We start from the raw sequence: 25,983 nt of genomic DNA on the forward strand, positions 1-25,983 counted from the left end.
GTTACATGCAGTGTTGGGGCAGAATGTGTGTATGTTTGTAGTAGGAAGTGGTAGGCTTTTAAAAGGTGTATGCTTGTGAAAGATTTTGGTTCAGTTAATAGGGAGTGACAAGTAACAGATTTGATAGCTGAAAATGAAAGTATCTTTGGCATTGTGATGTTTTCTTAATGGAATGGTTTCTGGAGGCTATAATGAAATTTAAAAAAACTTTAATTCTTGACAGGGTAAGCTTATTGGAATTTCTTCTAGAATCTTCTGAAGAGCTAGAAGCTAACTTAGTATTATCTTTAAGTGATATCAAATCCTATTAGTACAGGGTTAGTGGTAGTTTTAACTAAAGGGAGTGCTCCATTAAGTGCAGTGTCTTATGAATCCCTATATGTATTTTGTATAGTCATCTATCAACTCATTTCTTGAGAACCCAGTGTTCAAAACATTTAAAGCTTTAACTTAATGAGGATCGGTTACATAGTTAATTGGGTAGGAAGAGTGAATACATCAGACAACTATCAGTACCCTCCATAAATTATTTTCATATATAGATATAAAATTCTTATGTATCTACTGTGTAGCCAGAAGAAGCCTTTAATTTTCACCATAGAAGGATGGTAAAGAGGACTAACTTATAAAGATTCTGTCTCAGGAGCTGAGAACTTAATTAACCATGTCCTTCCTGATTCATTGTGTATACTGAACAAATACATGTTTACTAATTAAATAAGTTTGAGAGTACTTTAGCCTAATTATATCTTTAAATCATCTTTATACAGATTAATGGTCCAAAGATAGTTTCTTCAGTGTTTGGGACACATATATGTCTAGGTTCTAGGTTTAATATTGTGCTATTTTAGAGGGTTGGATCTAGTGTAAATTAGTGCACAGTATGTTAGACTAGCCTTAAATAGCTATCTAGTCCTAGTAGACAGGTTACTTTTCAAAACCACCACTGCTAAATGGTTTTTATATTTTGTTTGTTGTGTTTGCCTGCTCCCATCTTTTTTTTTTTTTTTTTTCCCTCCCTGAAGTATTTCTTTTGCAGTATATTTATGTTCCTTTGGCCATCTTGGAATGCACATTATTGGGCGGGGTACCTCATGAGGTAGCTATAAGAGCAGAATAGTCAGAAAGATTAAGTTGCCAAATTTGTAATGAGTCAGTGAAAAATATCTTAATTCATTTTAATGTTAGGAAGAGGTTGATAACAGTTTTGCACAGGATTTTAAGCACTTTGTACTTGGACTTGTAAGAAATCCATTCTTCATTCTTTGAAGGAGCTGATAACTTTTAAGGGAATAGAGCAGTTTAGTAGTCTTGAACTTTTGGGAAAACATCATAATATTTAAGTTATTAATTTAATAGCTAATTTCACTGTTATTTTAGGTGGTATGCTTCCTTTTTGTTTTTTTTTTTCCTCAAACTGCCTAATTAGAGATTGTGATATTGAGGGAATCTGGTAATTTACACAAGTAATGCTTATTCATTCATTCAGTCAGTTAATAATTGAGTACCTTCTGTGTGTTGGGCAGTGCTAGGTATAGTAAATCTGGTTCCTGTCTACATAAAGCAAATAAAAAAGTAAATATAAAATTTTAAATTATGATTAGGCTCTGAAAGAGAATTTTGGAGTGTATATGAAAGCATCTTTTGAGAATTCAGCTGAGACTAGAAAAGAGAAGGCAGAATTTTAAGGCAAGGACTGAACTAAAAGTAATGGTTTGCCAGGAGTAGGAATTGGGGTACAGAGAAGCAGATCTTTCCAGGCACATGGAACATCATTTTTAAAAACTTATTTTCTGAAGGGGAAAAAAAATCATACTTTTTACTTGAAGGCACTGTAGTCTGCATATTATTTAAAGTATCCAACTCATTTGTGTGAATCAGCATTTCCATGGCAGATGGCTTTTGAGATATTTCAGGACTGGTTTGTAGACAGTATGGATGATCAAAGATTGTTTTTTTTTGTTTTTTGGTTTTTTCCTTGCCTAATTAGAACATAAACCCTTTGGGAAGAGAGTTTGTGTCTGTATCTGTAGACATGTCTTGTGCATGAATCCTTTAAAAAAAAAAATTCTGAGGACACGGAAGGGGCAGCAGAGGAGTGTGAAAATTTGTCACTACAATGTAGACTAAGGGTGAATCTTAAATATAATCATGGAAAGGGTAGAATTTTCATGGAAAGACATTTTCCCTGATTTGTTTAAACTTGTCTTGGTGGAGAAGGTATAGTGATTTGATGTACATAATTTGCCTTTTATTCTGAGTCTTTTGCTTTTGGGTATCAGATTCATTTCAATTTGGGGATGTCACAAGACTAAGAATTCAACCCAGGATAATGTTGATGAAGCAGAAAGTGTTGCAGCTCTTTATTGGAGGACACATGCTTTTAGCTCTGTATGACTGTGCACTATCCTGAGATGTTTATCTTTTATATAACTTCAGGACGAGATGCTAGAAGATCAAGGAAAGTTAAAAGACAGGACATAGCTGAAATTTAATTAAGTGACGGGGAGAAATAAAGCCTTGGGTTTTAAGGTGTGGTAAGCCCTTTGTAAAACTTGAGGGAGAGAAGTTTTGAGCAAACCAGCCAAAGAAGTGCTTTTCCACAGAACATGGATCGGAAACTTGCGGAATTTTTTAATCTCCAAAAGACAGTCTAGGTAAGAAGATGAAAGAGAATCCAAAAATATTTAACAAATATAAGAACTCAGTAAAATAGAATATCTAAGGTTGACCCTTGGGGAGGATTTACCAGATATTGCCATAGCAAATTCTTTGGGACCCCTGGAAACAACAGTTCGAAGCACCAGCTGCATAAGGACTACTTAGAGATTCCAAAGTGGGTTTCCAGCAAGACAGTCTTGTTCTAAAAAGTTGACTTGAGAAGAGAAGCAAAAGGAAAGAGATTGTAGAGCACAGACTCTAGGATTGCAGTGCCTGAGTTGTGTCCTAGCTCTGCCACTTATTATCTGTGATTTTGGCCACGTAATTAACCTCCCCTGAGCTTAGTGCTTTTTCAGAAGATGGAACTGATAATAACAACTACATCTTAGGGTTGTTCTCAGATCACATGTGTAATTTGTGTGTAGCCCATGGAGTAATTCCTGTTACCCAGCAAGTGCTAAGTCAACATTTCTACTCTTGCTGCTGCTGACAGTGGTGGTAGATTTCCAGTTTGAGAAATTATTGGATCTTATTAACCAGTTAACCCGGTTAATTTAAAACAGACTTATAAAACCAATTTAATAAAGTTCCTTTTAATACAACAATTGAATTACAATTTGGGAGTTTTAGCTTGAATTAAACATTGACGTTACTTGTCAATATGAAATTAATGAATGAATCCAAATATTATTTTAGGACTGGAGGTAAGATGTGGAAACATATCTGGTCATTAATTATACAAACATCAATTATAAACTACTTTATTGAACATCTGTTATATGGTAGGCTTTGTTCTAATTCAAGTGTAGCACTGAAGTTAGGGAAAGGCAGTTTTAGTGGATCTTTAGAAAGGGGTGGGAATAAAGAGTAAATGTGGCTATTTACCACTTAAGCAGTTCCTGTCATAGAGACTAAAAAATCACTGTTGTCACCTTAGAATTAAAATTCTGTTGACTTTTGTTAATTCATAGAAAGCTAACTTGATTTCCTAAAGGTCTGCATATAGTATTACATTTGACCCTTGTGTTTATACTTAGGCACTCGCAAGGGATTAGTTATAGAAGTCTCTTTTGTTTACAATGCCAACATCTTTAAAAACACCAAGTAGGGGGCTTCCCTGGTGGTCCAATGGTTAAGACTCCGTACTCCCAGTGTAGGGGGCACGGGTTCGATCCCTGGTCAGGGAACTAGATCCGCATGCTGCAACTAAAGATCTTGCATGCTGCAACTAAGACCTGGCGCAGCCAAATAAATTTAAAAAAAAACACTAAGTAGAACCTCCACATTGATCCTAGCTTTGTAAATTCTGTTGTGAAGATGGGAGAATATTTCCTTCAAAAGTTATGAAAATTTGCAGAATAGGCAGTATATTTTGAAAAAAATGATTTAGTTTCCTTATTTTTCTATTGTTAATTTCTTTTGCTTGAGTAGATCTCTAACTCTGAAACACATACCAAATGTATTTTGGCTGTTTGCCAAAATAAAGCTGTATTCTTTGGCTGCTGATCTTCAGCATTTCAGTTAATAACTATGAGGCTATATACTTGATAAGTGGGATTTGATGTTTTCTGTTTGGCTTTTTTGGTCCATTTTTTAAAAATTAATTAATTTGGCTGCATCGGGTCTTAGTTGGGGCACGTGGGATCTTTTGTTGCATCACACGAGCTTCTCTCTGATTGCCGTGCGAGGGCTCAGTTCTGGCACGTGGGCTCTCTAGTTGTGTGTGGGCTCTAGCGCGAGAGGGCTCAGAAGTTGTGGCGGGCGGGCTTAGATGCCCTGCAGTGGCATGTGGGATCTTAGTTCCCCGACCAGGGATCGAACCCATGTCCCCTGCATTGGAAGGTGGATTCTTAACCACTGGACCACCAGGGGAGTCCCTGTCCATTTTTTTGATATTAGAATTGCATTAAAACATTGTAGATTGCAAATTATTCCGAGTACTGTATAGTACCTTTCCATGTGACTGTTTACATCTAATAGTGATTTGTTCTCATTGTAACCGATATCATGCTGAATATAGTGTTGTGGTTATAGTAAGATTAGTGTTGCTCATAATGGGTAATGCTTTTGCTAAGAATATGTCAAACTGAACTTGAGCCTGTATAAATCTTTATCCCTTTACCAGTGAAAAGATCATTATGTATATAAAGGAACTGATCTAGTGTTGTTGGCTCTTTTCTGACTTGGTTGGGGAGGTAAGCTATGAAGCAATTAAGAAGGTAGTTTGAATGTCACATGAATTGTGTAGATGATTTCACAGAAGAGGTGGTATTTCATCTGAGCTGAGAAGGATGGAGAGACTTAAATGGGCAAATTAACTAGGTAGATAAGCTAGATTTTAAGTAGAGTAGAAGTTCCCATGCTGCTTTGGTTCACAGCATGCTTAACGTCAGGAGTTTTTTCATGACACCCTAGGCCTAAAGAAATAACTCAGAATTCTTGTTTATTTAGTAGTTTAGTTCTAAGAAGTATTTATGTTCTAACAACTTAATAGCCCATTAAACAAATATTGGACATTGAAAGAAAAAACTCAGTCATTATTTCATTCTTAACCACCATTATTTACTAATGTGATGTCTGCGGAATCAGATTGGATGCTTCCACCTTTACTTTTCTACACAGTAAACTTAGATTGTGCTTTAGTGGATTGTATGTGAGCTGTCCTTTAGGAAATCTTAATATTGAACAACCAGATGTCTTGCTTTTTTAAATGGCTGTGTTCTTGTGGATCAGGTTTGTGAAGTTGTCTAAATAAATTCATAGAACTGAGACATACAGTGCTAGCTATTTTGGACATGCACAGAAGACTTTCTTAAGTTAGTGATGAGTCCAGAAATAGCCAGGTCACTTGAAAGAGGTAAAAAACTTCATTTTTTAAACTGACTTCTATATACTTAAAATGTATGATCAACTTTTTTTGTGCACATGGCGTACAGAAGTACTGACTGACATTGGAAAAAAATTGTTTTGATGGATGAAGGTATTTGATAACTTTATCAGTAGCTCTTTAATAAGTATAATAGCATTCACTGTAAGCATGTTTAAAAATTGTTTGCTTTTTTTTTGGTAATCAACCATTTCATAGTGTTGGCATTGTGAAGGAAGGGTAGGGTGTTTAGACTCACCATATTTGCTGGTGAAAAGAACAATATTTTATAAAATCACTGTACTATATGTAGTTCTGTCTTCTAGTATTATTCCTGATAAATGCAAACTGTTTTAGCTTTGTTATTTTTCTGTTCCTTACTATTGTCATTAAAAAATTATTCTACCAATAGGGGCTTTAAACAAAAATAGGTTATGTGGTAGGAAAGTGTGTAAGTACTTCTTTTAGTCACTGTCTCTTTCAGAAGTCTTGATCCATTATAACTTTGAAGAAATTACCACACACAAACCTGTTTGTGTAGGCATTTTAACATGGGTAGCTTTTCTTTAATAGAGACACATATGTCACTTGACTGGATTGTAGTGGGTTAATCTAAAAACAGTGGTAAATAGAAAATTTATGAAAACGTTAAACATCTTATTTTAGCTTAAAACCTATACATTCGTCAATCTCTTAATGTAGGACCAACACATTTCCTTGAATATGGGCCCTTTGGAGTTCCATTACTTAGTAAATTGTCTAGTTCTAAAGGTGGGATCTAAACCTCAAACACTTGCAACATACACAGGTGTTGCTTTTCTGGAATTGAAGAGAGTTCAGTCTTTTGGAATTCTGGAATTCCAGACACCTTTCACTCTTCTGTAGTTATCTCACACATTTGTTAGCTTTTGTGTGTGTGATTTATCTTTTTCAAGCTTTTCTGGAGCATACAACTTAGGATACATACATACAACTCTCTTTTCTGTTCTAAAAGTTGATCATCATGTCACATATGATTATGTTGACCCAACTGGCAGGGACAAAAGTGTAGTTATACTACAGTATGTTTGTAGAGTAAGGGTGGTTTTCCCAAGGATTCATTCATTAGGTGGAGGTTAGTTAAGAGTGTAGCGTAGAGTTCTGCTGTATTGAATACTTAACCAAGTACCAGGCAGTTGGTGCAGTTAGATGTTTTATATACATTGTTTTATTTAATTTAAACAGTAGCTACCATATTCTCACTTTTCAAATGGAGTGTTAGAGAAGTTGAACTTGTTCGAGGTTGAACACCAATAAGAAAGCAGGGACTTGATCAAGGTTTGTCTTGCAACAAGGATGTGTTCTTAACCACTGTATGTGTTGTTCTTCCTCTCCATCCTCATTCTTCATCTCTCCATATAGTTATGTGTAAGTATTTGTAAAGCAGTAAATCTAATTACTCAGAATTAACAGGGCCTGTCATTTATACTAAATACTCTTTGAAGCAGATACCAGGAATTTCTTTGGGTCATGCTGAGACAAATTTTGGATCCTCTAAAAACATAGTTTTGATTTACATGCATATTTAATCATGCCAGGATAAAGCCTATACTTTGAAAGATAACCAAAACCCTAACAGTATTGGAAAAGCACTGTGTAACTAGGATTTTCAGAACAGATTAATTCAGAGTTTATAGTAGGGCTGGTTCAAGATGTATGGCTGCTGATTTTATTTATATTTATCTTGGAGATTGTTGTAGAACAATAAACAAAGTTGCCTTATTCTTTTTAATGGCTACATAGTTTAATTCTTCTGATGGACACTCAAACTTACAGTTTTTGTCATTAAAATCGGTTGCTGCCCTAGGTACTCCCTTACAATCTTGCACACACATTTTTTCACACATGTGTACAGGTGAGTATATCTGTGAAATGAGTTTCTTAAAAATGAAACTGGTTGGATCAAAGGGTGTGTTTCATTTTATTAACTGTGGCCAGATTTCCCTTCACAGAGATTTTATCTACTCAGACCAGTAAGGGATGAGCAGATGAGCGTCAGTTTCTATGCCCTTGCCAACACTTTGTTGTGGAACTTTTTGTTTTTTATCTTTGTCAGTATTGTAAGTGAAAAATAGAATCTCATTATGGTTTTAATTTGCATTTCTTTTGTATGAAATTGAGCATCTTTACATGTATTTATGAGCCATTTGTATTTCTTTTTGGAATCTGAGATGCTTTTTTCATCTTCCCAGGAGTATTGCTACCTGGTTGACAGTCGTTTGTAAGGTGCTATTTTAAAATGTATGGTTTAAACAACAAGGGCCTACTGTATAACACAGAGAACTATATTCAGTATCCTATGATAAACCATAATGGAAAAGAATATATATTTTAAAAGTATGTATATGTATAACTGAATCACCTTGCTGTACAGCAGAAACTAACACAACATTGTAAGTTAACTATACTTCAATTAAAAAAATCATGAGTGGAAAAAATAAAAATAAAAAAAATAAAATGCATGCCAATCACAGAGAAGGTAAATTTGAAAAATATACAGTATTATAGGATTGATGAAATTTGGTAACTTTATATTCTTTGTCCTATGGTGGTTCTCTGGTTGGTCGGCCTTTTTCTTACTGATTTGTATGAGTTTTTAGCAGTTGGCATTCTGGATATGAGTTGCAGTTTTTGCCTAGTTTGCCATTTGTTTCCTTGCCTTGTTTATGACATTTCATGCCATGCAGAAACATGAATTTTATACAAGTGTTTAACCACTTTTTAATGTTGGATTTTACATCACACCCTGGCCAAGGTTGTTTTAAATAATCCTCCGTGTATTCTGTATTCTAGTTATGTTTTTGTCTTAAACATCTTTGATCAGTCTGGAATTGGGGGGGTTGGCGCTGAGGCAGGGAGTCTTTTATTACCCACCCCCCTCCCCCACCACCCTCGCCAGAGAACACTGTTACCAAGGATTGCTTACCCATACAGTCAGGTTTTTTTCTTCATTCCTGCACGCGGGCTTTCTCTGGTTGCGGTGAGTTGGGGCTACTCTTTGTTGCGGCGCGCGGGCTTCTCATTGCAGTGGCTTGTTGTGGAGCACAGGCTCTAGGGCACGTGGGCTTCAGTAGTTGTGGCGCATGGGCTTAGTTGCTCCACAGCATGTGGGATCCTCCCGGACCAGGGCTCGAACCCGTGTCCCCTCATTGGCAGGCACTCTGAACCACTGCGCCACCAGGGAAGCCCTAGTCAGTTTTTCATCACTCATAACGTGAGCATTACTTGTTGACATTCATTAAAGTTATGAATAATACATAGTTTATTATTAAAAACTTTTTAAGTTTCTGGTGTTCATTTTGTAAAGCATTTGCCACCTTTCTGTGGATCTTTTTTCCCCTTTATGACTTTTCTTTGAATCAGACTACTTGAGATGTTTCAAAAATTATAAATATATGAAAAGAAAACTATAAACAAATAACACGTTTGCAGTACATAATGTTTTAAAGTGCTTTTGTTTATATCAGAATTTGTGACATTGGTTGGGATCAGAGTTAGCGGTTGGCTTGTACCGTGCTGTCTGCCTGTGCCCATTGATTGCAAAAAATACTTAAGCTAAATTGATAGTCCTTAGTACACTGGGTTTTTTGGTTTGTTTTATTATATAGACAGTCGTGGTTGGAAATAGGGACTGTTTCTGACTTGCTCCAAGGATGTTTTTGCCACCTTAACCATCTACTTTGCTTAATCTGCCTCTTTTTTTTTTTTTTTAAGTTTTATTTTAATAGCGCCAAAGACTATTTTTTTTTTTTTTTTTTGGCCATGCCACGTGGCTTGCGGTATCTTAGTTCCCAACCGGGGATTGAACCTGGGCCCCCTGCATTGGAAGCTTGGAGTCCTAACCACTGGACCACCAGGGAATACCCTGCCTCTTGTTTAACTTGATTAGTTTAGACTGGTGCTTTCCACAAGTTAGCAAGCATCAAAATCATAGGAAAGCTTGTTAGAACACAGATTGCTATGCCTCACCTTCAGAATTTTTGATTAAGTAGGTTTGGGGTGAGGCCAGTTCTGTATTTCTAACCAGTTCCCAGGTGATGCTGATGACTTTTTAAGCTAATCTTTGTCCCAAGACAGTTAAAAAAACACTGTGGAGAATAGGGTATCCAGTAAAATGTAGAGTTTGGCTGTCCTGTGCAATTTCTGTTTACTAGTCCATTACTGAAACTTCAAAATAATGTAATTACAATTTATTATTGTGACCCCCCTATTTTTATGGCTCACCCCTTAGTCTGGGCTAAGTATTTTATCACTACTATGAAAGGTAGTAAAACTTGACCTAGCTAAAAGAAAATGGTTAGGGTTTTAATAGGACCTACCTGATTCTCCTTTTTTTGTGCTCTGTTTCAGGTTACTTTGTTTTTTTTAGCAAAGGGTTTCATACATCTAGCAGTACAGCAAATCACCAGGTAGCTTTTTAATTTATTTATCTGGGACTTTGAGGAGAGTGTGTTAGTGTAGGAGGGGCCTGGGATTGGGAATCAGTACACTGATACCTAGTCTTAGTAAGCTATTTAACTGGTTTTGAGACCCTGGAAAAGTTAACTGCTGGTACTCAGTTTTCTTCACTGGGAAAGCAGCAAATTTGATTGTATCTTTTAGAGATTTTCCAACTTCAAAAACGTCTTTTTTTCTGAAGCTCTCTCTGTTGTACAAACAGCAAGCTTCCCATATTAGCTCGTGATGCAGAAGATAATTAACTGTAACATCTCATAGAATTGGATCACTGGGTGATGATGTAATCAATATTGAACTATTAGGAGTCGGTAGAATCTGGAAGTTAGAGGGTTCAGGTTTAGTTGACCATTAAACTTGGTAATAGGTAATACAAGTTGTTAATAAAAGAGGACAAATAATAGTTCCATTAATTTAATTTATAATATTTATAAACTGCCATTTGTAACCTTTCCCCTCTTCTCAGAAAAATATGAAAGAATGAGTATTTGGGTTAGCTCTCCTTTTGGATGCCTCCATAGTGTTTTGGTGGTCTGAAGTTTGAGGAATATGAGAAAAGATCAAAATAAAAGGGTGGTTTGTTTTTTTTTTTTAAGGCGTTTTCAAGTGAAAGTTTGATACTTTAGTGACTTTTTAATCACAATTTTAATATGTGAAATTAGAATGCATTTTACAGTCTATGAGGATCTTATAAACAGGTGGAAGTTAGGTGGTTGTCAATGCTTGAACTTGATCTAGCTGTACAAGTTGTCACTTCAAATAAGTAATATGTATTGCCGTAACTACATATGTTGAGTTCATTTGTTAATTAAAGTATCTTCAAAATACTACACTAGGATTCCATGTTGAAATGAGTTGGCTTGCAAACTGAGCAGTAGAGTGTAAATTTGATAGTATTTAAGCAGATGTGTGCTGTTCAAAGAGTGACCAGTTCGGGTTTTTTGCCTTGCAAAGCACCAGACAAGAGCTTTGTTGAATCTAAGGAAATTATCCACAAGTAGATGAAACTGTATTAATGTTTTGCTACTGAGATAATGTGCAAAAGGACTGCCCAGCTCATGTCAGTAATAACATCTGAAGGCAGGAGAAAGCACCACATGTCCTCAAAGAGATCAAAGATATTTCAGAGCATCTAGAGGATAGTGTAGCTGATTCATGCACCGTGGTGCACTGTGGTTAAGGCATTGAGTCATAGTTTAATTGGCTCTGTTTTTGCTTCATGGTCTTAATATAAAATAATCTTGCAGGTAATGCTGTGTCGATGCCAGGAATGTGGTAGCTTCCTTTTTAAAATAGGACCAAAGAAGAAAGAAACATAACACATAAAGAGTAAAGATGGATTTCTTTGCCAAAAGTCTTAATTTACAGTTAAGTTCAGGTAAAATAAAGAGAAGGCTTCATGTGGGTTGTATACTGTCATTTTGCTGAACTTGGTGCTCCAACAGATGGCCTTAGCTAAAAATGTCAAGTTGGTCCGTGAAAGATTAGATTAGACTAATTTGTCAAAAATAGAGCCAGAATAGTGAAGTCATAAATGATGACATCAGATTTTTATACTGCTTTTAATTCTGTAAATGAAACCATGGATTTGTATTTTAACTGAATGACCTGTGACTTCAGCATTTGCAATTTGTCCAGGTGCCAAATGTAGGATAGCGTTTCGTGTTAGTGACAGTAGCAGCCAGAATGGAATGGACAGGAGATGGCTGACCCATACAGCCATTCTGCAAACCACCCTTCTTCTGAGTGCCTGTATTACACATTAGCTGTCTTCTCTTGAGCCATCCCTGAGCCTAGTTTTCCTCTCTTTGCTTCATTGATACAGCTAATGCCATTTGCCTTTTCTCTTCCATATGTATTTATCAGCATTTCCATAGTGCTAATGCTGCTACTCATTCCATGAATATATTCCTTTTTATGATTCTTTACCATCATTTTATTGAATTGGATGGGGCTGGGGAAAGAAAGATGGTAGACTCGTGCTCTCTTAGTCCTTTTGAACCAGGAGTCTGTTAGCTTAAGTGGGGAGTTATTAAGATTTTAAAGAAATACAACATTTTAGTGCTGTAATGTGATAAAGCAACTTAAAATGGTTTCTTAGTTTTATTTGCAGGTTGAATATTTGTTTTAAATTTTATTTTGTTTTTAAGAAATTTATTTAAGTGACTAATTTTGCTTTGGCATTTGTGTGAAACCATGTGTTTGTTATAGTCCATCATCAGATTTACCTTGTTTTCTCAATGCAGTATAACAGGCTCACTTGACAGATTTGATAAATGTATAACTTTGATATATTCACTGAAGTTTTTCTGGAAGCTTAATTTTGCAATTGATTATAATAATAATTATAATAATGTGAAACAATAGCACATTTGGTTTGAACAAGGGTTTAATTTTGACTTATCTGATGTCTTTGCATTTCATATTTATGTCATGAAGTTTAGTTTTAAAATACCCTAAATGAACCTTAACTAACATGTTCTTTGTCAATATAGGTATATGACTGATGGGATGTTACTTCGTGAAGCTATGAATGATCCTCTCTTGGAGCGTTATGGTGTAATAATTCTTGATGAGGCTCATGAAAGGACATTGGCTACAGATATTCTCATGGGTGTTCTGAAGGAGGTTGTTAGACAGAGATCAGATTTAAAGGTGAATTAATTTATTTGTTTGGTTCTTAAAAAATACCTATATATGTATGTATATATAAAAAACAGGGAGCACATGATGATCACTCTAATCGACTACAAAAAATAATCACCTGTAAAAGAAGCAACCAATGAGAGTACCTGTAGTGGTTTATCCTTTCTTTCTAATTTACCTTGCTGTGTCTTTTAGACTTTAAGTATGTATTTTTGGTAATGCATTTTTAAGCCAAATCTTTTTGGTAATGTATTTTTAGTAATGTATTTTTTAGTAATGTATTTTTAGTAATATATTTTTAAGCCAAATCTTTTCAGTTTCTAATCCACCCAGTTTTTTGTTTTGTTTTGTTTTGTTTTGTTTAAAATGATCTAATGGCGTGGTGTTTTTAAGCCTTCTGCTCACCCTGACTTTATTAAGTACAGGGAACGCCTTTATTAAGGATCAAATCTTTGTCCTTGTCCCAACACAGACACGCTCATTCTAACTCGTAATGCTGGAGAGTGGAATAACTATACCCAGAATAAACCACTCCTTAGAAATGCCTTCCCTTAACCTAGGGTCTTGTGTGTGTGTGTTTGTTTTTCTGTCCATTATACCACTTAGACCCTGGCCAGTGTTACTGTGTTGATAAGGGCTTAAAACTGACTGAATATGCTGACATTTTTGTCTCCCAAAGTTTATGAAGTTCCCCTTTTGCATTGTGTGTGTGTGTGTATGTGTGTACCATTCATTGGAACTTAGTATCGTGTGTTAGTGTATGTGTTACAGAGGGTTTGTATACTAGGCAGAAAGATTCTGGGTCTTAAGAAAAATTGATATTGAGTATGATTTGGCTTATAAATATTAAATTTATGCTTTTAAAGAATATATTTGAATAACTATATGAGTACTGTCATTACTGATTAAACCTTATGAGCAACTGAAATTTTTAGGTAGGAACTCAAAGTAGAAATTAAGAACTCTGTAGTCGAATGTTTAAGGGGGGAGCCTTTTATTTAAGTACGTTTTTAATGGATCATATAACATCATAATTTAAATAAAAGGAGGGTGACTACACGATCATGCAACCCTGCACCTGAACAACCTTTCTTCACTGTGGCTTTACAGCAGTATAGAAAGCCTCTGTTTTAGAAAATTTTCTGAAGAACATATGCTTAATAAAGATGGTTTGGAAGAATGGAGAAATATTTTGTTTTGTTTTTGCGCTTTGTTCCCGTTTTCCCCTATGTGCAAGGTTGTCATGTTTTGTTTTAATAACATAGCTGCAGTCATACTACATATTTGTGTTGTCTTTTACCAATCCCTTTTACATATCACGTAATTTTATAAACTTTGGTTTTTAAGGTGTTGCTTCGTGAACAAGTATTCTAGGTTATTTATTGGATGCCAGGTTTATTCCTACTTTTAAAAAATGTAAATAGCTTACTATAGCACAGCTTTTCTGTATTTGATTTTCTTAATCACAGTTTATTCAGGCATATTGACATATTTGGAGCAGTAAATATTACTCTTCTGTTTTTTACTTTAAAACCATGTAAGGATCTTTGAAGACAGCTTCACTTAATTTACTGTTTTCTTTTCAGGTTATAGTTATGAGCGCTACTCTAGATGCAGGAAAATTCCAGATTTACTTTGATAACTGTCCTCTCTTAACTATTCCTGGGCGTACACATCCTGTTGAGATCTTTTATACTCCCGAACCAGAGAGAGATTATCTTGAAGCAGCAATTCGAACCGTGATCCAGATTCATATGTGTGAAGAGGAGGAGGGAGATCTTCTACTTTTCTTAACTGGTCAAGAGGTATTGTCATTATTTGCTTCATTATTTATATTGTTTCTATTAGGCAACAACTTTAAGAACTTGGCATATATTAACCATATATTTCTTACCCCAGTATTTAAAGTTTTTCTTCAACCTGATTGTATAATATATATGAAATATTTAACTCCTTTTATCTGTGTACTCTAGGAATACCCTTTTATACCATTAGTCTATGTGTTCTAGTTAATTACCCTAAGAATATTAAATGCTTTTAGAATTTCAAGATTTAGCAATTGTAGTCTCAACTTTGGAGAGACCTGGGTGGTGAGTAGTGTTGTGTTAATTTGCAGTTTTGCTGAGGCATGAATTTGAATCACAGGTGATATGAAATCTGGTTATTATAGTCAGTAATTTAGTTTGTAAGTGAACTCAGGTAACTCAAGTGCCCATCTACCATCAAAACAAATGTGTGTGTTTTGTTTTTGTCTTCTTGCATGTGTTTACTGAGGATTGGAAGGAATCACTGAAGTTCCTTAGTTAGAATTTACGTCATTTTTTAGATAGGAATTTTAATCTCAGATGCAGCATTTTCTAAACTCATTTCCAACAGGATGTTTACAGGTGTGCTAAAAAATTCTTGATGGTTAAATAAGCTCAATGAAAGCTATCTGGATAAAATAGTTTTAGAAAGCCTTTTTCTAGAGGTTTTCTTAAAGCTTGTCATTTGCTATATAGTAGGCTTTGTGAATTTTCTAGAACTTGCTTCTCAAACTAATATATGTGCTGATCACTTAGAAAACTTGTAGATTCTGATTCAGTAGGTCAGGTAGGGCCTGCGATTCTATTCCTAGCAAGGTTCTAGAGCAGTGCTATTCCATTACAACTTTCTTCATATCTGGAAATGTTCTGTGTCTGTGCTGTTCATTCACCTTCACTAGAATGAGAACTATCTTATTTGCGTTCAGTCTGCAGGGATGCTTGATATATAATATTTGATCAAATGCTGTTGCATTAAGAGCTATAAATGTTGAGTAATTTTTTTATCCTTGTATTTTTTCATTATTGTCCATATGATTTATTATTTCTGTCCCATTGGCCATAGTTTCTTTTCTGTAGAGCAGGGTTTTTCGACCATAGCACTATTTATGTTGTAGGCTGATTAATTCTTTGCTGTGGGTACCCCCTGCGTTGTAGGATGTTTCTTAGTGTCTCTGGCCTTTACGCATTAGATGCAGTTACACTCCCCCAGTCTGTAGACATTGCCAAATGTCCCCTGGGGGTGCAAAATCATTCGCAGTAGAGAATCATACTTGTTCTTTTGGGAAAAAAGGTGGGTTGCAAATTCAGTTTTACAGATAGATCTCTGTACGTATTAGTCTTCCTTTGTATGCATTTTGAATGGAAGAATTTTTATATATATTTTGTAAGCAAGAGTACCAAATGCTTTTTAGATAGCATGTAAACAGTGTTTATCTTATAATGCAATGTTGAGGCTGTTGTATTCATTTTGTTCTTTTGTGTATGGTCTCTATAGTTTCTCACTTCTTCCAAAGTGCATAGCATGTTTTTTTAACGGCTATTCAAAATAGTCATTATGTTCAGTTAGACAAGCATATTAGAATTCTGTCAGAAATATCCGATGGCCTTAATGGCGATGACCTGAGATGCTTTTCTATGAGTTAAATTTCTGTGGTTGATATTTTGGCAGCTACCCCACAGCTGGGGAAAGGAAGGGAATAAGCCCCAAGGTTTTCAAATGTGTGTATCTTTCAATAAAGTATTACTGTAATTGAACTAGGTTTACATGTGTCCTGTTGGATTTTTAAGTTTCCTTTAGACTAATGAAGTCTTGAAGAATGTAAAGACCTTTAAGGAGAAGGTAGCAAAACTACTATTCCTCATGTCTGTGAACCTGTTATTTTTACTTGGTCAGTTAAATGGTAGATTCTGGGAATTCAGTACTCCTGTCTCCATAAATTTGAATAGCATCCATAAAATTTAGCTATCTTGACATTTAAAAATGACCATGTTAACCATTTTGACCACGTAAACAGTTGTGTTTCTATAGTCCCTTGAGTTAATTTGGGAGGGGAGAGACCAGTTTTAATTGGTGAAAGGTTGGAAAACATGTGAATTCTAGAATGTGTATTATTTTTTTGTTAATCCATTAAATCAAGTGTTCCTAGAAGAAATCCTTAGAGGAGCTGTGCTACTGAATTAGATAAGAATGATTATAATTGAAATATCAATTGTTTATAAGTAGATACTTAAAGATGTTGAAACCTTCATTCTTTAAGCAGTACATTCTTTTTAATTTCACTGAGTCTTTTCCACATGCAGGAGTTGAGATTCTTTAAATTAGGAGGGTCTAAATTAATTTACTAACATACATATTGATGCTTTTGGAGCTGAAAGTCTTTCCTGAATTCAGAAACTCTTAAACTTTTGTCTCAGTTCTCAATTCGTGACTAAGCAGAAGGTTGCATTGTGCTGATGAATGTTAATAAGCTTTGTGGTCTTCAGAACTGACAGTGTTGACTCTGGAAGTTTGGTTAAATTTAGGGAAAATTTTGTTGCCGAGTTTAAAAGCATAGTGTTTAGAACTTTGTATAAAAACATAAATGGTGTGACATTTTTTTTCCCCTCTGCTCTTTAGAGTAGTCTTTATATCCCATGCAATAGTGATTTTGTTTTAGCTCCATACATGCTTAGCAAATACTTCCAGTACTTCCAAGTAAAATAATCCGTTAAAATTTCTGGAGTCTGCAAATGCATGATTTGGGGCACTTTTAATTTTCTATATAAAATCTGGGATTTGGTGGCTTCTGACCATTTATTTTCCAGTCGAATATATTATAGAATTAACAAAATTGAAAATACTGGTGTCAATTTTCCTATAGGATATGCAATATATAAAATCTAGTTTTGGATTTATATTCCCTTTTTTTTGCAGGGGTGGGGGAAGAGGTCTAATTTTGTATTTGTATACCAGCAGGGGGCATTCTAATCTAGGTACAGCATTTGAAAGCAGTTTTTTTGGTAAAAATATTTGTTTCATTTGTTATATTTTTTTCAGTGAATAGCAAACTTTCATTTTCGTTTGGAAACTTTAGATCTCAAAGGAAACTATTACATCAAATACTTAGTAGTAATTTTCTGTGTCACAATTTTCAAGACCTTATCTGTTATTCAAGAAAACTGGTATGTTTGAAATTGAGAAAAAAAACCTTTTTTTTGTTGTTCTTAAGTATCCAAAATCCTTGTATTCTTTAACATGGAAACAGAGTTGCACTTTGATTTACAATCATTTCAAGGAAAATTATTCTAGCTTGATTATAATATACAATAAATTAATCTGATAAATTTTAAAAATCATTCTGTCTTTTGAATAAAAGATAATTTGTCAATAAGGGTAACTTCTGGTTGAGATTATTGGACAAACTGCCAAATCATTTAGCATACTTCTGAGTTTAACTAAATTAAAGCTTCTGTAAAATTTAAAATTGGCTCCCTTCCCATTTTCAAGTCCCTTTGTCATCCCCTAGAGCCTCCCATCTACCTGTCGCTCACACACTCTCAGTATTCATTGTGTGTCCTCTCTTTAAAACTGGGTTTGAATGCAAATGTATTGGAATCGTTTTCTGTAGTAGGGAAATTTTTGAAGAGGCTCTAAGATATTTGGGTTAACCTAGTTCTTAAATATCTATGTTGATACTGTAGAGGTGTGTGTTCTCATTAAGCACAGTGAAGCAAATCTTCCATATAATTGCATTAGTGATACGTGACATTAAAGCCTAATTGGCTTGTTTAAAATATCTAGCACATCAATTTCTTTTAGATTGTGAAAATTGAAAAGGTTATGAGTGCAGTTAAATATTCCTGGGTGAGAAATTTCAATTTTAGTACAGTTTGTTGAGAATTAATTAGGATATCGAGTCTAAGAAAAAAGGGTGTGGAATGCCAATAAGGCAATTTTGTGTTCAAATCCATTTCTTGGATTATTTTTGGAAATCCCAGTGAAATTTTCTATATTAATTTTGATTACTAAAATGAAAATAAGCTGCATAGAACTAGGATTATGATAAATACTTAAAATGTTTCAGTGTGTATTCATTTTATTTTCAAATTCAAACTTTTGTAGGAAATTGATGAAGCCTGTAAGAGAATAAAGCGTGAGGTTGATGATTTGGGCCCTGAAGTTGGTGACATTAAAATCATTCCACTGTACTCTACACTCCCACCTCAGCAGCAGCAACGCATTTTTGAGCCTCCGCCTCCAAAAAAGCAGAACGGAGCAATTGGAAGAAAGGTAGCATTGAAATGTTTTCTATAAACATTGCATTAATGCCGAAAGATTTGTCTGTGAGATATCAAACTATATTGAATTATAAAGGAGTAAGTTATGGGTGATTGTGATCTGAATTGTATGCTACAAAGTTACCTGTATTTCCAAAGTAAATAGAAAGAAATGTATTTGAGTAGAGTTTTGCATATCTTTTGACCTTAGAGTAAGAGCAGATACTGCTTCCCTCTCTCCCCAGAAGTTCCTCCTTAGCAAATGGAAGGTTGATTGGGGTGAGGAAGACAACCAAATGTCTTCCTCCCCATTAAATCACTTGGCAAAAACTAAGTACTTTTTTCTTCGGTGCCCTGGCTTCTGCCTAGAATTTTTGTCAAGACCTAACCAAATGTCATGTCTGTAGGTATGAAATGTTGACTGCACAGATCTCTAATAACAGCAACACTAATCACACTGCGTAAATATTTGGATTTCTTGAGGGCAGGAACAGTGGATCCTTTTGGTGTGGATATCTGCCTGGCACAGGAAGGGAGCCAGGGGTATTCCAGCCTTGTTCCTGGGTGCTTTGTGTGTGGGGGGCATGTATAGGAAGGAGATCTGAGTTTGATACAGGCAGCTGTGCTTTTATTTTTTAAGATATGGAGATTCTGGTAGATCCTTTGAAAATAAGATTGCATTGTTTGAAAAGGTTGGAAAACCACTAGAGTCAACTTGTCTTCTAAAAAGCCCAGCCATTTATTAGGCTATATAATAAGCTGCATGTGAATTTTGGTACAATTCTTAATCTGGTTTTAAAGTTTGCATATTTTAAAGTGGGTATAGTTGATTACCATCATCACCTTGGGGAGATGATTGTCAGGGATTAAGCTTATTGTATACAGGGTACTAACATATCTAGAACAGTCTAGGCCCTCGTGGCAACTGTTATACATTTCTTGAGTTTATTCATGTAGAAAAGTCTTGGAAATATTACTCACTTATGACTTGCTTATCAGTCAGATTTGGAATTCATTGCTTTCTTATGTCTGTATTCTAGCCTAACAGATTCACAATTTTTTTTGCTGTATTTTTTCGATCTTTTTTCCCAACATTTTTGATGATTGTTGGAAAATTACAAATTATAAAGATACTTAAGTGTATCATGGTTAATTATCTCTTTACATGGCTGTGTAAAAGTTAAATGAACCAGATACATTTTTCAAATGGAAAGAACTTACTGAAAAGATAGGCAACACCAGCGTAGTCGTATATAAATTAACAGGAGATTGATAGGGGAAAAAAATTAGGTTTTGAGTTTTTCATAGATCAACAAGAGTAATGAATATGACTTTTAAAAAAATAGTCTGATCATAGCTTCATTATGTTCAACATTGCAATTATTTTTGTCGTAGTGCTGTCTCTAGAATATGTTTTAAAATATTTTCTGTTTATGTGCATTCAGAACTTTGGGGGACAGTTTTAAGTGATAACTTTAGTATATAATTTTGAAGTTGATTTGTTGACTGAAAAGTACTCATTCTCTGTGGAGTTTTTAACTTCACTCTTTGTCAATGGATGTATATAAAAGTAGCTGTTTCGTAAACATTTTCTATAGTAAAGAGGAGTTAGTACATCCTCCAGGCAGGTGATTTAATTTTTTCTTGAAATCATGTACACTTTGTGTATCTGCATTTGTTTTAATTTTAAAATGGTGTTTTTATTTATGTTTGAGTAAAATTGGCTTACAGCAAGATTTGCCATGTTTGTCTTTTCATGTAGTTATCTTCATTCCATTTTGAGTTACTTTGAGAACTATCTGGCCCGCACTTATTAAAACTTACTTCATATCTGAGCTCTTCTTTGCTCTGTTAATACTAGTATATTGGAAATTTAGGTTCAGTCTGGTGTCAGTCCAGTACATGGTACATTTTGTAGACTCTACAACCTAAGCCCATGGAATAGAATTAGTTGTTTGATTTTTTAAAACTATTGCTTTTCATGTTCTTGTAAATCCTAGGATATTTAGGAGAATTTTGTCTTTCTGAAAAGAGTGATTCAGCAGCAGTTGGATATATGTGTGATGGCCACAGATGTTGAGGGGAGGCCGTTGGAGTTCCCAGGGCTTGGGCTCACCATGGGATCCCATCTCAGGCTTTTAATTCAGAATCAAAATTAAGGGCCACAATGCTATTTCATCATCTACTAATGATCTTTCATTCAGCTAAAGCTATAGGATCTCTTGTTGGGAAATCATGTTATCTCCTGGCGTGAGTCAGCTTCATCTTAGAGGTTGAGAAGAGCGCTGTCATGGCCTCCCTGGATGATCCCAGGGGAGGGAGGACTTCCCTTGGCAATTGGTGCATTATTCTTTATGAGGAAAGACACATTGAAGCCCAGCATGTTTAAGGGAAAGTGAACAATTTTTATAGAAGTTTATAGAGGAGGATTCACTCAACAAATCATGTATTTTGAAGCTGGTCAGGGAAGGTGGGAGTGCCAGCTGAAAACCTGAGACTGTTGAAATGCACTAAGGCCAAGCAGTGACTGGCAGGTGAGATGAGCAAGTGACCATCAGACCCAGGGCTTGGCAGGTTCAGTTAGAATAGAAGAAAGGATTGGTGGGATTGAAAAGAAGAAGGGTAAGAATTAAGATGCACACAGGTTACATGAGGGAATGTGGGTGGATACCAGAACAGTAAGAACTGGTATTCAGTTACTATTTTCCTGTTCTCTTTTTTAAATGCTACAACTTTGGTAATATCCTATTTATATTATAAAATAAAGAACTAGAGGCCAAGGCTTGATTCTTTTGTCATGAATTCATTAATTAAACGTAACTGTGCCAGTTACTAGAATGGGACTTTCATTCAAGAGTGCTGTCACTGACTGATACTCACAATTCATTTAAAATTACAGGGAGGGATAAATTGGGCATTGGGATTGACATATACACACTATTATATATAAAATAGGTAACTAATAAGGACCTACTGTATAGCACAGGGAACTCAATACTCTGTAATGACCTATATGGGAAAAGAATCTTAAAAAGAGTGGATATATGTATATGTAAACTGTACAACAGAAAGTAACACAATGTTGTAAATTAACCATACTTCAATTTAAAAAAAAAAAGTAACTGTGACAAAGCACAAAAATAAGTAAGTAAATAAATAAATAAAGTTACATAGGAACATTTAGGGGTTTACAGTCTGCTTCCAGTGTGAAACAAAATACTATTTGATTCATGTTTTTGTTAAATTACTTTATATTCGAGCACATTTTTTAAGGTAGTACCTTATTTGTTATCTTACTCATTGTATTAATTTATGCAAAATAGGGTTCCTAATAGGATTGTGGTAAAACTAACAAAACAGCTTTTTAGTACTAAAGTTTTAAAATGTAGGCTATATTAAACGTAATCTTTTATGGGCACTGGGTACTTAACTAGTATTCCTTTTACAAATAGTTACTGAGTTCTTTTCATGTGGACTTGTAACATAGCACCAATGGTAAACTTTCAAGTTTTTAATCAGGAAAGGTTGACGGCTTCCCTGGTGGCACAGTGGTTAAGAATCCTCCTGCCAATGTAGGGGACACAGGTTCGAGCCCTGTTCCGGGAAGATCCCACGTGCCGCGGAGCAACTAAGCCCGTGCGCCACAACTACTGAGCCTGCGCTCTAGAGCCCGAGAGCCACAACTACTGAAGCCCGCGTGCCTAGAGCCCATGCTCCACAACAAGAGAAGCCACCACAATGAGAAGCCTGCGCACCACAACGAGAGTAGCCCCCACTTGCCGCAACTAGAGAAAGCCCGTGCGCGGCAACGAAGACCCAACACAGCCAAAAATAAATATATTTTTTTTAAAGAAAGGTTGAGACTGCAATTCATAAATTTATGTGAGGGTGGAGGCTTTTACCTGTTTTGATCATGCTTGACATTTGTTCAAATATTTGACTTTAAGTTAAAGCTACAGTAGTTTTGTACATGCATGAAAGTTTACTCATCAGTAAGTCACTTGTATGCATTTTTTGACTGACTTATAGCTGCTGTTTTATATAGATTTGGTGTTATTAAAATCCAGCAACTATTTTTGTTTTTATTTAGTTTTCATTAATTTTGTCCATAAAAATAGCTGATTTTTCTGTAGCTTATCTTAGAGTTTACTAATTAACATGGCTCAGAGCATACATTGCTCAATAAAAAAGAGAAATGGCCCTTGTGGAGATGGCTCTATAGTTTTAAAGAGAGGCTTAATAATCCGCTATCTGAAGATAACTTAGTGTGGTGCTGCTGGGACATTTACAAACCAGCTAATGTCCTCACTGAATTGGAGACCCCACCGAGTTCCCTAGGGACTAAAAATCCAAATTTGTTTAACCTAAATGCATTACTGTGTCCAAATAGAATTCAAGTAGAGCAACTCAAGTACTTTGAAATGGAAATATTGAAATAAAACAACGTGGATTCCATTAGAAGGCAGATTATTGAGGAGGAAAGGGATAAATCTAGCTGAGAGTTTATTCTTAACACATATAATATAAAAAGATTAGAATTGGCATCACCGGACTTTTTATCATAGTGTTTATTCTATATATGGGGTTATTTACCTGAAATAATTCCTTTGCAAGTGAGGTTTGAACACTCTTTAAGACTCTTTGAACACTTATTGCCAAGCTACAGTCTAGAAAGCTTATAACATATATATTCCTGTCGGTAATATGTAAGTCCCTTGACAAATTCAGTATCACTGTGTTATGACCACTTCCTAATTAGATCATGTGCCACTTAACACATCTAGAATATACTTAGGGCTTGCCTCACTCACCCCACTGCTAAGGTTCCAAGACAGCTAGATAACTTTTATCATCTCATTTATTTCTCTGTTCTTTTGTGATCTGTGGGTGTGTATGTTTTATTTAGCCTTAGTTAGTATTGTTTATCCAGCTCTAGTGGTAGAGTCAGTAGAAATACCTCCCTCAGAGTTGTACAATTTGTTATGAGTGTTCCCCTTTTTTGTCCCAAAACCCACCTCTCATAGGGTAGGTAGGTCCTACTCAAAAAAAGTTTTTTATCACCTTAAAGCTTTTTAACCCATTTACTTTTTTAATCTTTGGAAAAAGTCTAAAGACCATGCTTCTCTAGGTCTTTTTATGCCTGTATTTCAGAGTGTGACTTTTGGATGGCAGTTGACTTTATCATCAGTAATGACATGGAGCTTGCCAAAGTTGGTGTAATCACCTGATTCTTAAACACTTGTGAAATCACACATCCACACCACCTTATAAGGCGTTGTATGATTTGTCACACACACACCCAGAGAAAACACATGAACACCAAGTGAAATTATTTGGTGGACAAAACTTGTTTTTAAATAACTCAAAGGGTTGATCACATCAATACATTTTTATTACATTGAGTATATTTTGTTCTATTAGAAATATGTGAAATGTATTTTTTCCCCAAAATATGTTTTAAACATCTATCTGGAAGTACAGCATCTATCCATAATGGCAACCATTCTCACCCTAGAATAACAGAAAACCACAAGACCTCTTATGTAATCACAGGCATGTAGTTTGTGATTCTGTATAGTTTATAAGGGCTTTCCACATTCATTATCTAAGTTTATATCTTAAAACTCTGTCTCAGCTAGACTAGTATACAAGAGTTATAAAGGGAAATTAAAGCTTGGGGGTGTTAAAACCTCTCCAGTCTTACTTAACTATTCAGGTTTGATTCCTGGCTTTGCCACCTACCCCTGCTCCTTCCACTACAACACACTGACTTTGTAGAAGAATATTAAACTCTGGTTATATTTATTCAAGTTCACCTGTTAACCTTGTTTATGCTTGCTTCAGCTCTGATTATTGAGTGTGCGTGTCTTCGAAATGTTCTGGAAAATATATTTCATTAGCATCAAACCACTGATGGTTTATTGTCCATTTGCTAGTTAGCAGTCTTTTCAACTGACCAATGCACAAAGGGAGCGTTTTGGTCTTAGACATGCAAATGATTCTAAAATATTGTCCTGTTAGTGATGCTCTAGCAATCTTTTTTTAGTATGTATAAATTTATTTATTTTATTTATTTATTTTTGGCTGTGTTGGGTCTTCGTTGCTGTGTGCGGGCTTTTCTCTGGTTGCGGTGAGTGGGGGCTACTCTTCGTTATGGTGCTCGGACTTCTCATTGCGGTGGCTTCTCTTGTTGAAGAGCACGAGCTCTAGGCGCATGGGCTTCAGTAGTTTTGGCTCGCAGGCTCTAGAGCACAGGCTCAGTAGCTGTGGCACACAGGCTTAGTTGCTCCGCAGCATTCTAGTAATCTTTTAAACCTCCAAGATTTCCTGGCAGTGTGAGTCCTTTCTTACATGTGCCTATGGGCATTCTTGTCCATATGCTCTCTCGTTTAAGCCGAACCTTCTATTTCTAGTGCTCTTCCCTTCCCTCTTGTGGGTAGATCCCACCTTACCTTCAACAACTCTCCTAAATGCCATTTTCTCAGTAAGTTTTCCTTGTCTTCACTTTGGAAATAAACACTTTAAAAATCTTACAGCGCATTTTTGATGTCATTACACTTCCTCTCCACCTCTGTTTCATTACAAACTAAAAGCTTTAAGAACAGACTCTGATTTATCTTCTGTGTCAACTGCTTGCATATACAAGTATCTCCTATTTAATGGCAGCAATCTGTTCCCAAAATCAGATGTTTTGGGGAAAATAATAATGAGGATCCCATTTTCCCATTGTTTAAAAAGAAAAATTATGTAACATGTCATTCTCAAGCCCCTAATCTTCTAAAACCTGTTTAAAATACAGTAAAACACCCACATGAAAAAACAAGCTATCATGTTAGTATGTAAGTGCTTTAAACATTCCCTGTCAATAAAAAGTTCAAATGATTAACAGTTTCCTTATATGCAGTGACACCCCCTTTGAGACTATACACTTTCCAAAACATCTACATTCTGTTCTGATGATCTGCAAATTCTTGGATTCTAACTTGAGATTTTCAGCCCTATGTGCCATTTTGTTTAAAATACTGAGTTGAGTTTTGGTGATATAAAGTTTTCCTTTGTTAATGTTGCCTGAAAATACTGAAAGATGTTACATGTTGTGTGGAGTTTGGATATTAACCAAGGAGTGTTCTCTCAGGGAGACATTTCTGTGAGGTAAGCTTATATTGCTTTATCGATAATTTTCTTTTGATGCTCTTCTGCTATTTGAATAATCAAAACATGATGTGATTGAATAATAAACCTGAAGATTTTTTG

At 35.3% G+C, this 25,983-nt stretch overlaps 1 protein-coding gene across 1 annotated transcript in view; it reads left to right on the forward strand.

The window, feature by feature from the left end:
• The window catches only part of DHX15 (DEAH-box helicase 15), a 51,201-nt gene that overhangs the window by 11,547 nt on the left and 13,671 nt on the right, over window positions 1-25,983 (forward strand). The window contains exons 4-6 of the mRNA XM_082389219.1: window positions 12,517-12,676; window positions 14,254-14,472; window positions 18,575-18,742. Coding sequence (XP_082245345.1) covers window positions 12,517-12,676; window positions 14,254-14,472; window positions 18,575-18,742 — 547 coding nt within the window. The remainder of the gene's footprint in view (window positions 1-12,516; window positions 12,677-14,253; window positions 14,473-18,574; window positions 18,743-25,983) is intronic.

This window comes from Balaenoptera borealis (assembly GCF_965194805.1).
Source record: "Balaenoptera borealis genome assembly, chromosome: 4".
Classification (NCBI taxonomy): domain Eukaryota; kingdom Metazoa; phylum Chordata; class Mammalia; order Artiodactyla; family Balaenopteridae; genus Balaenoptera; species Balaenoptera borealis.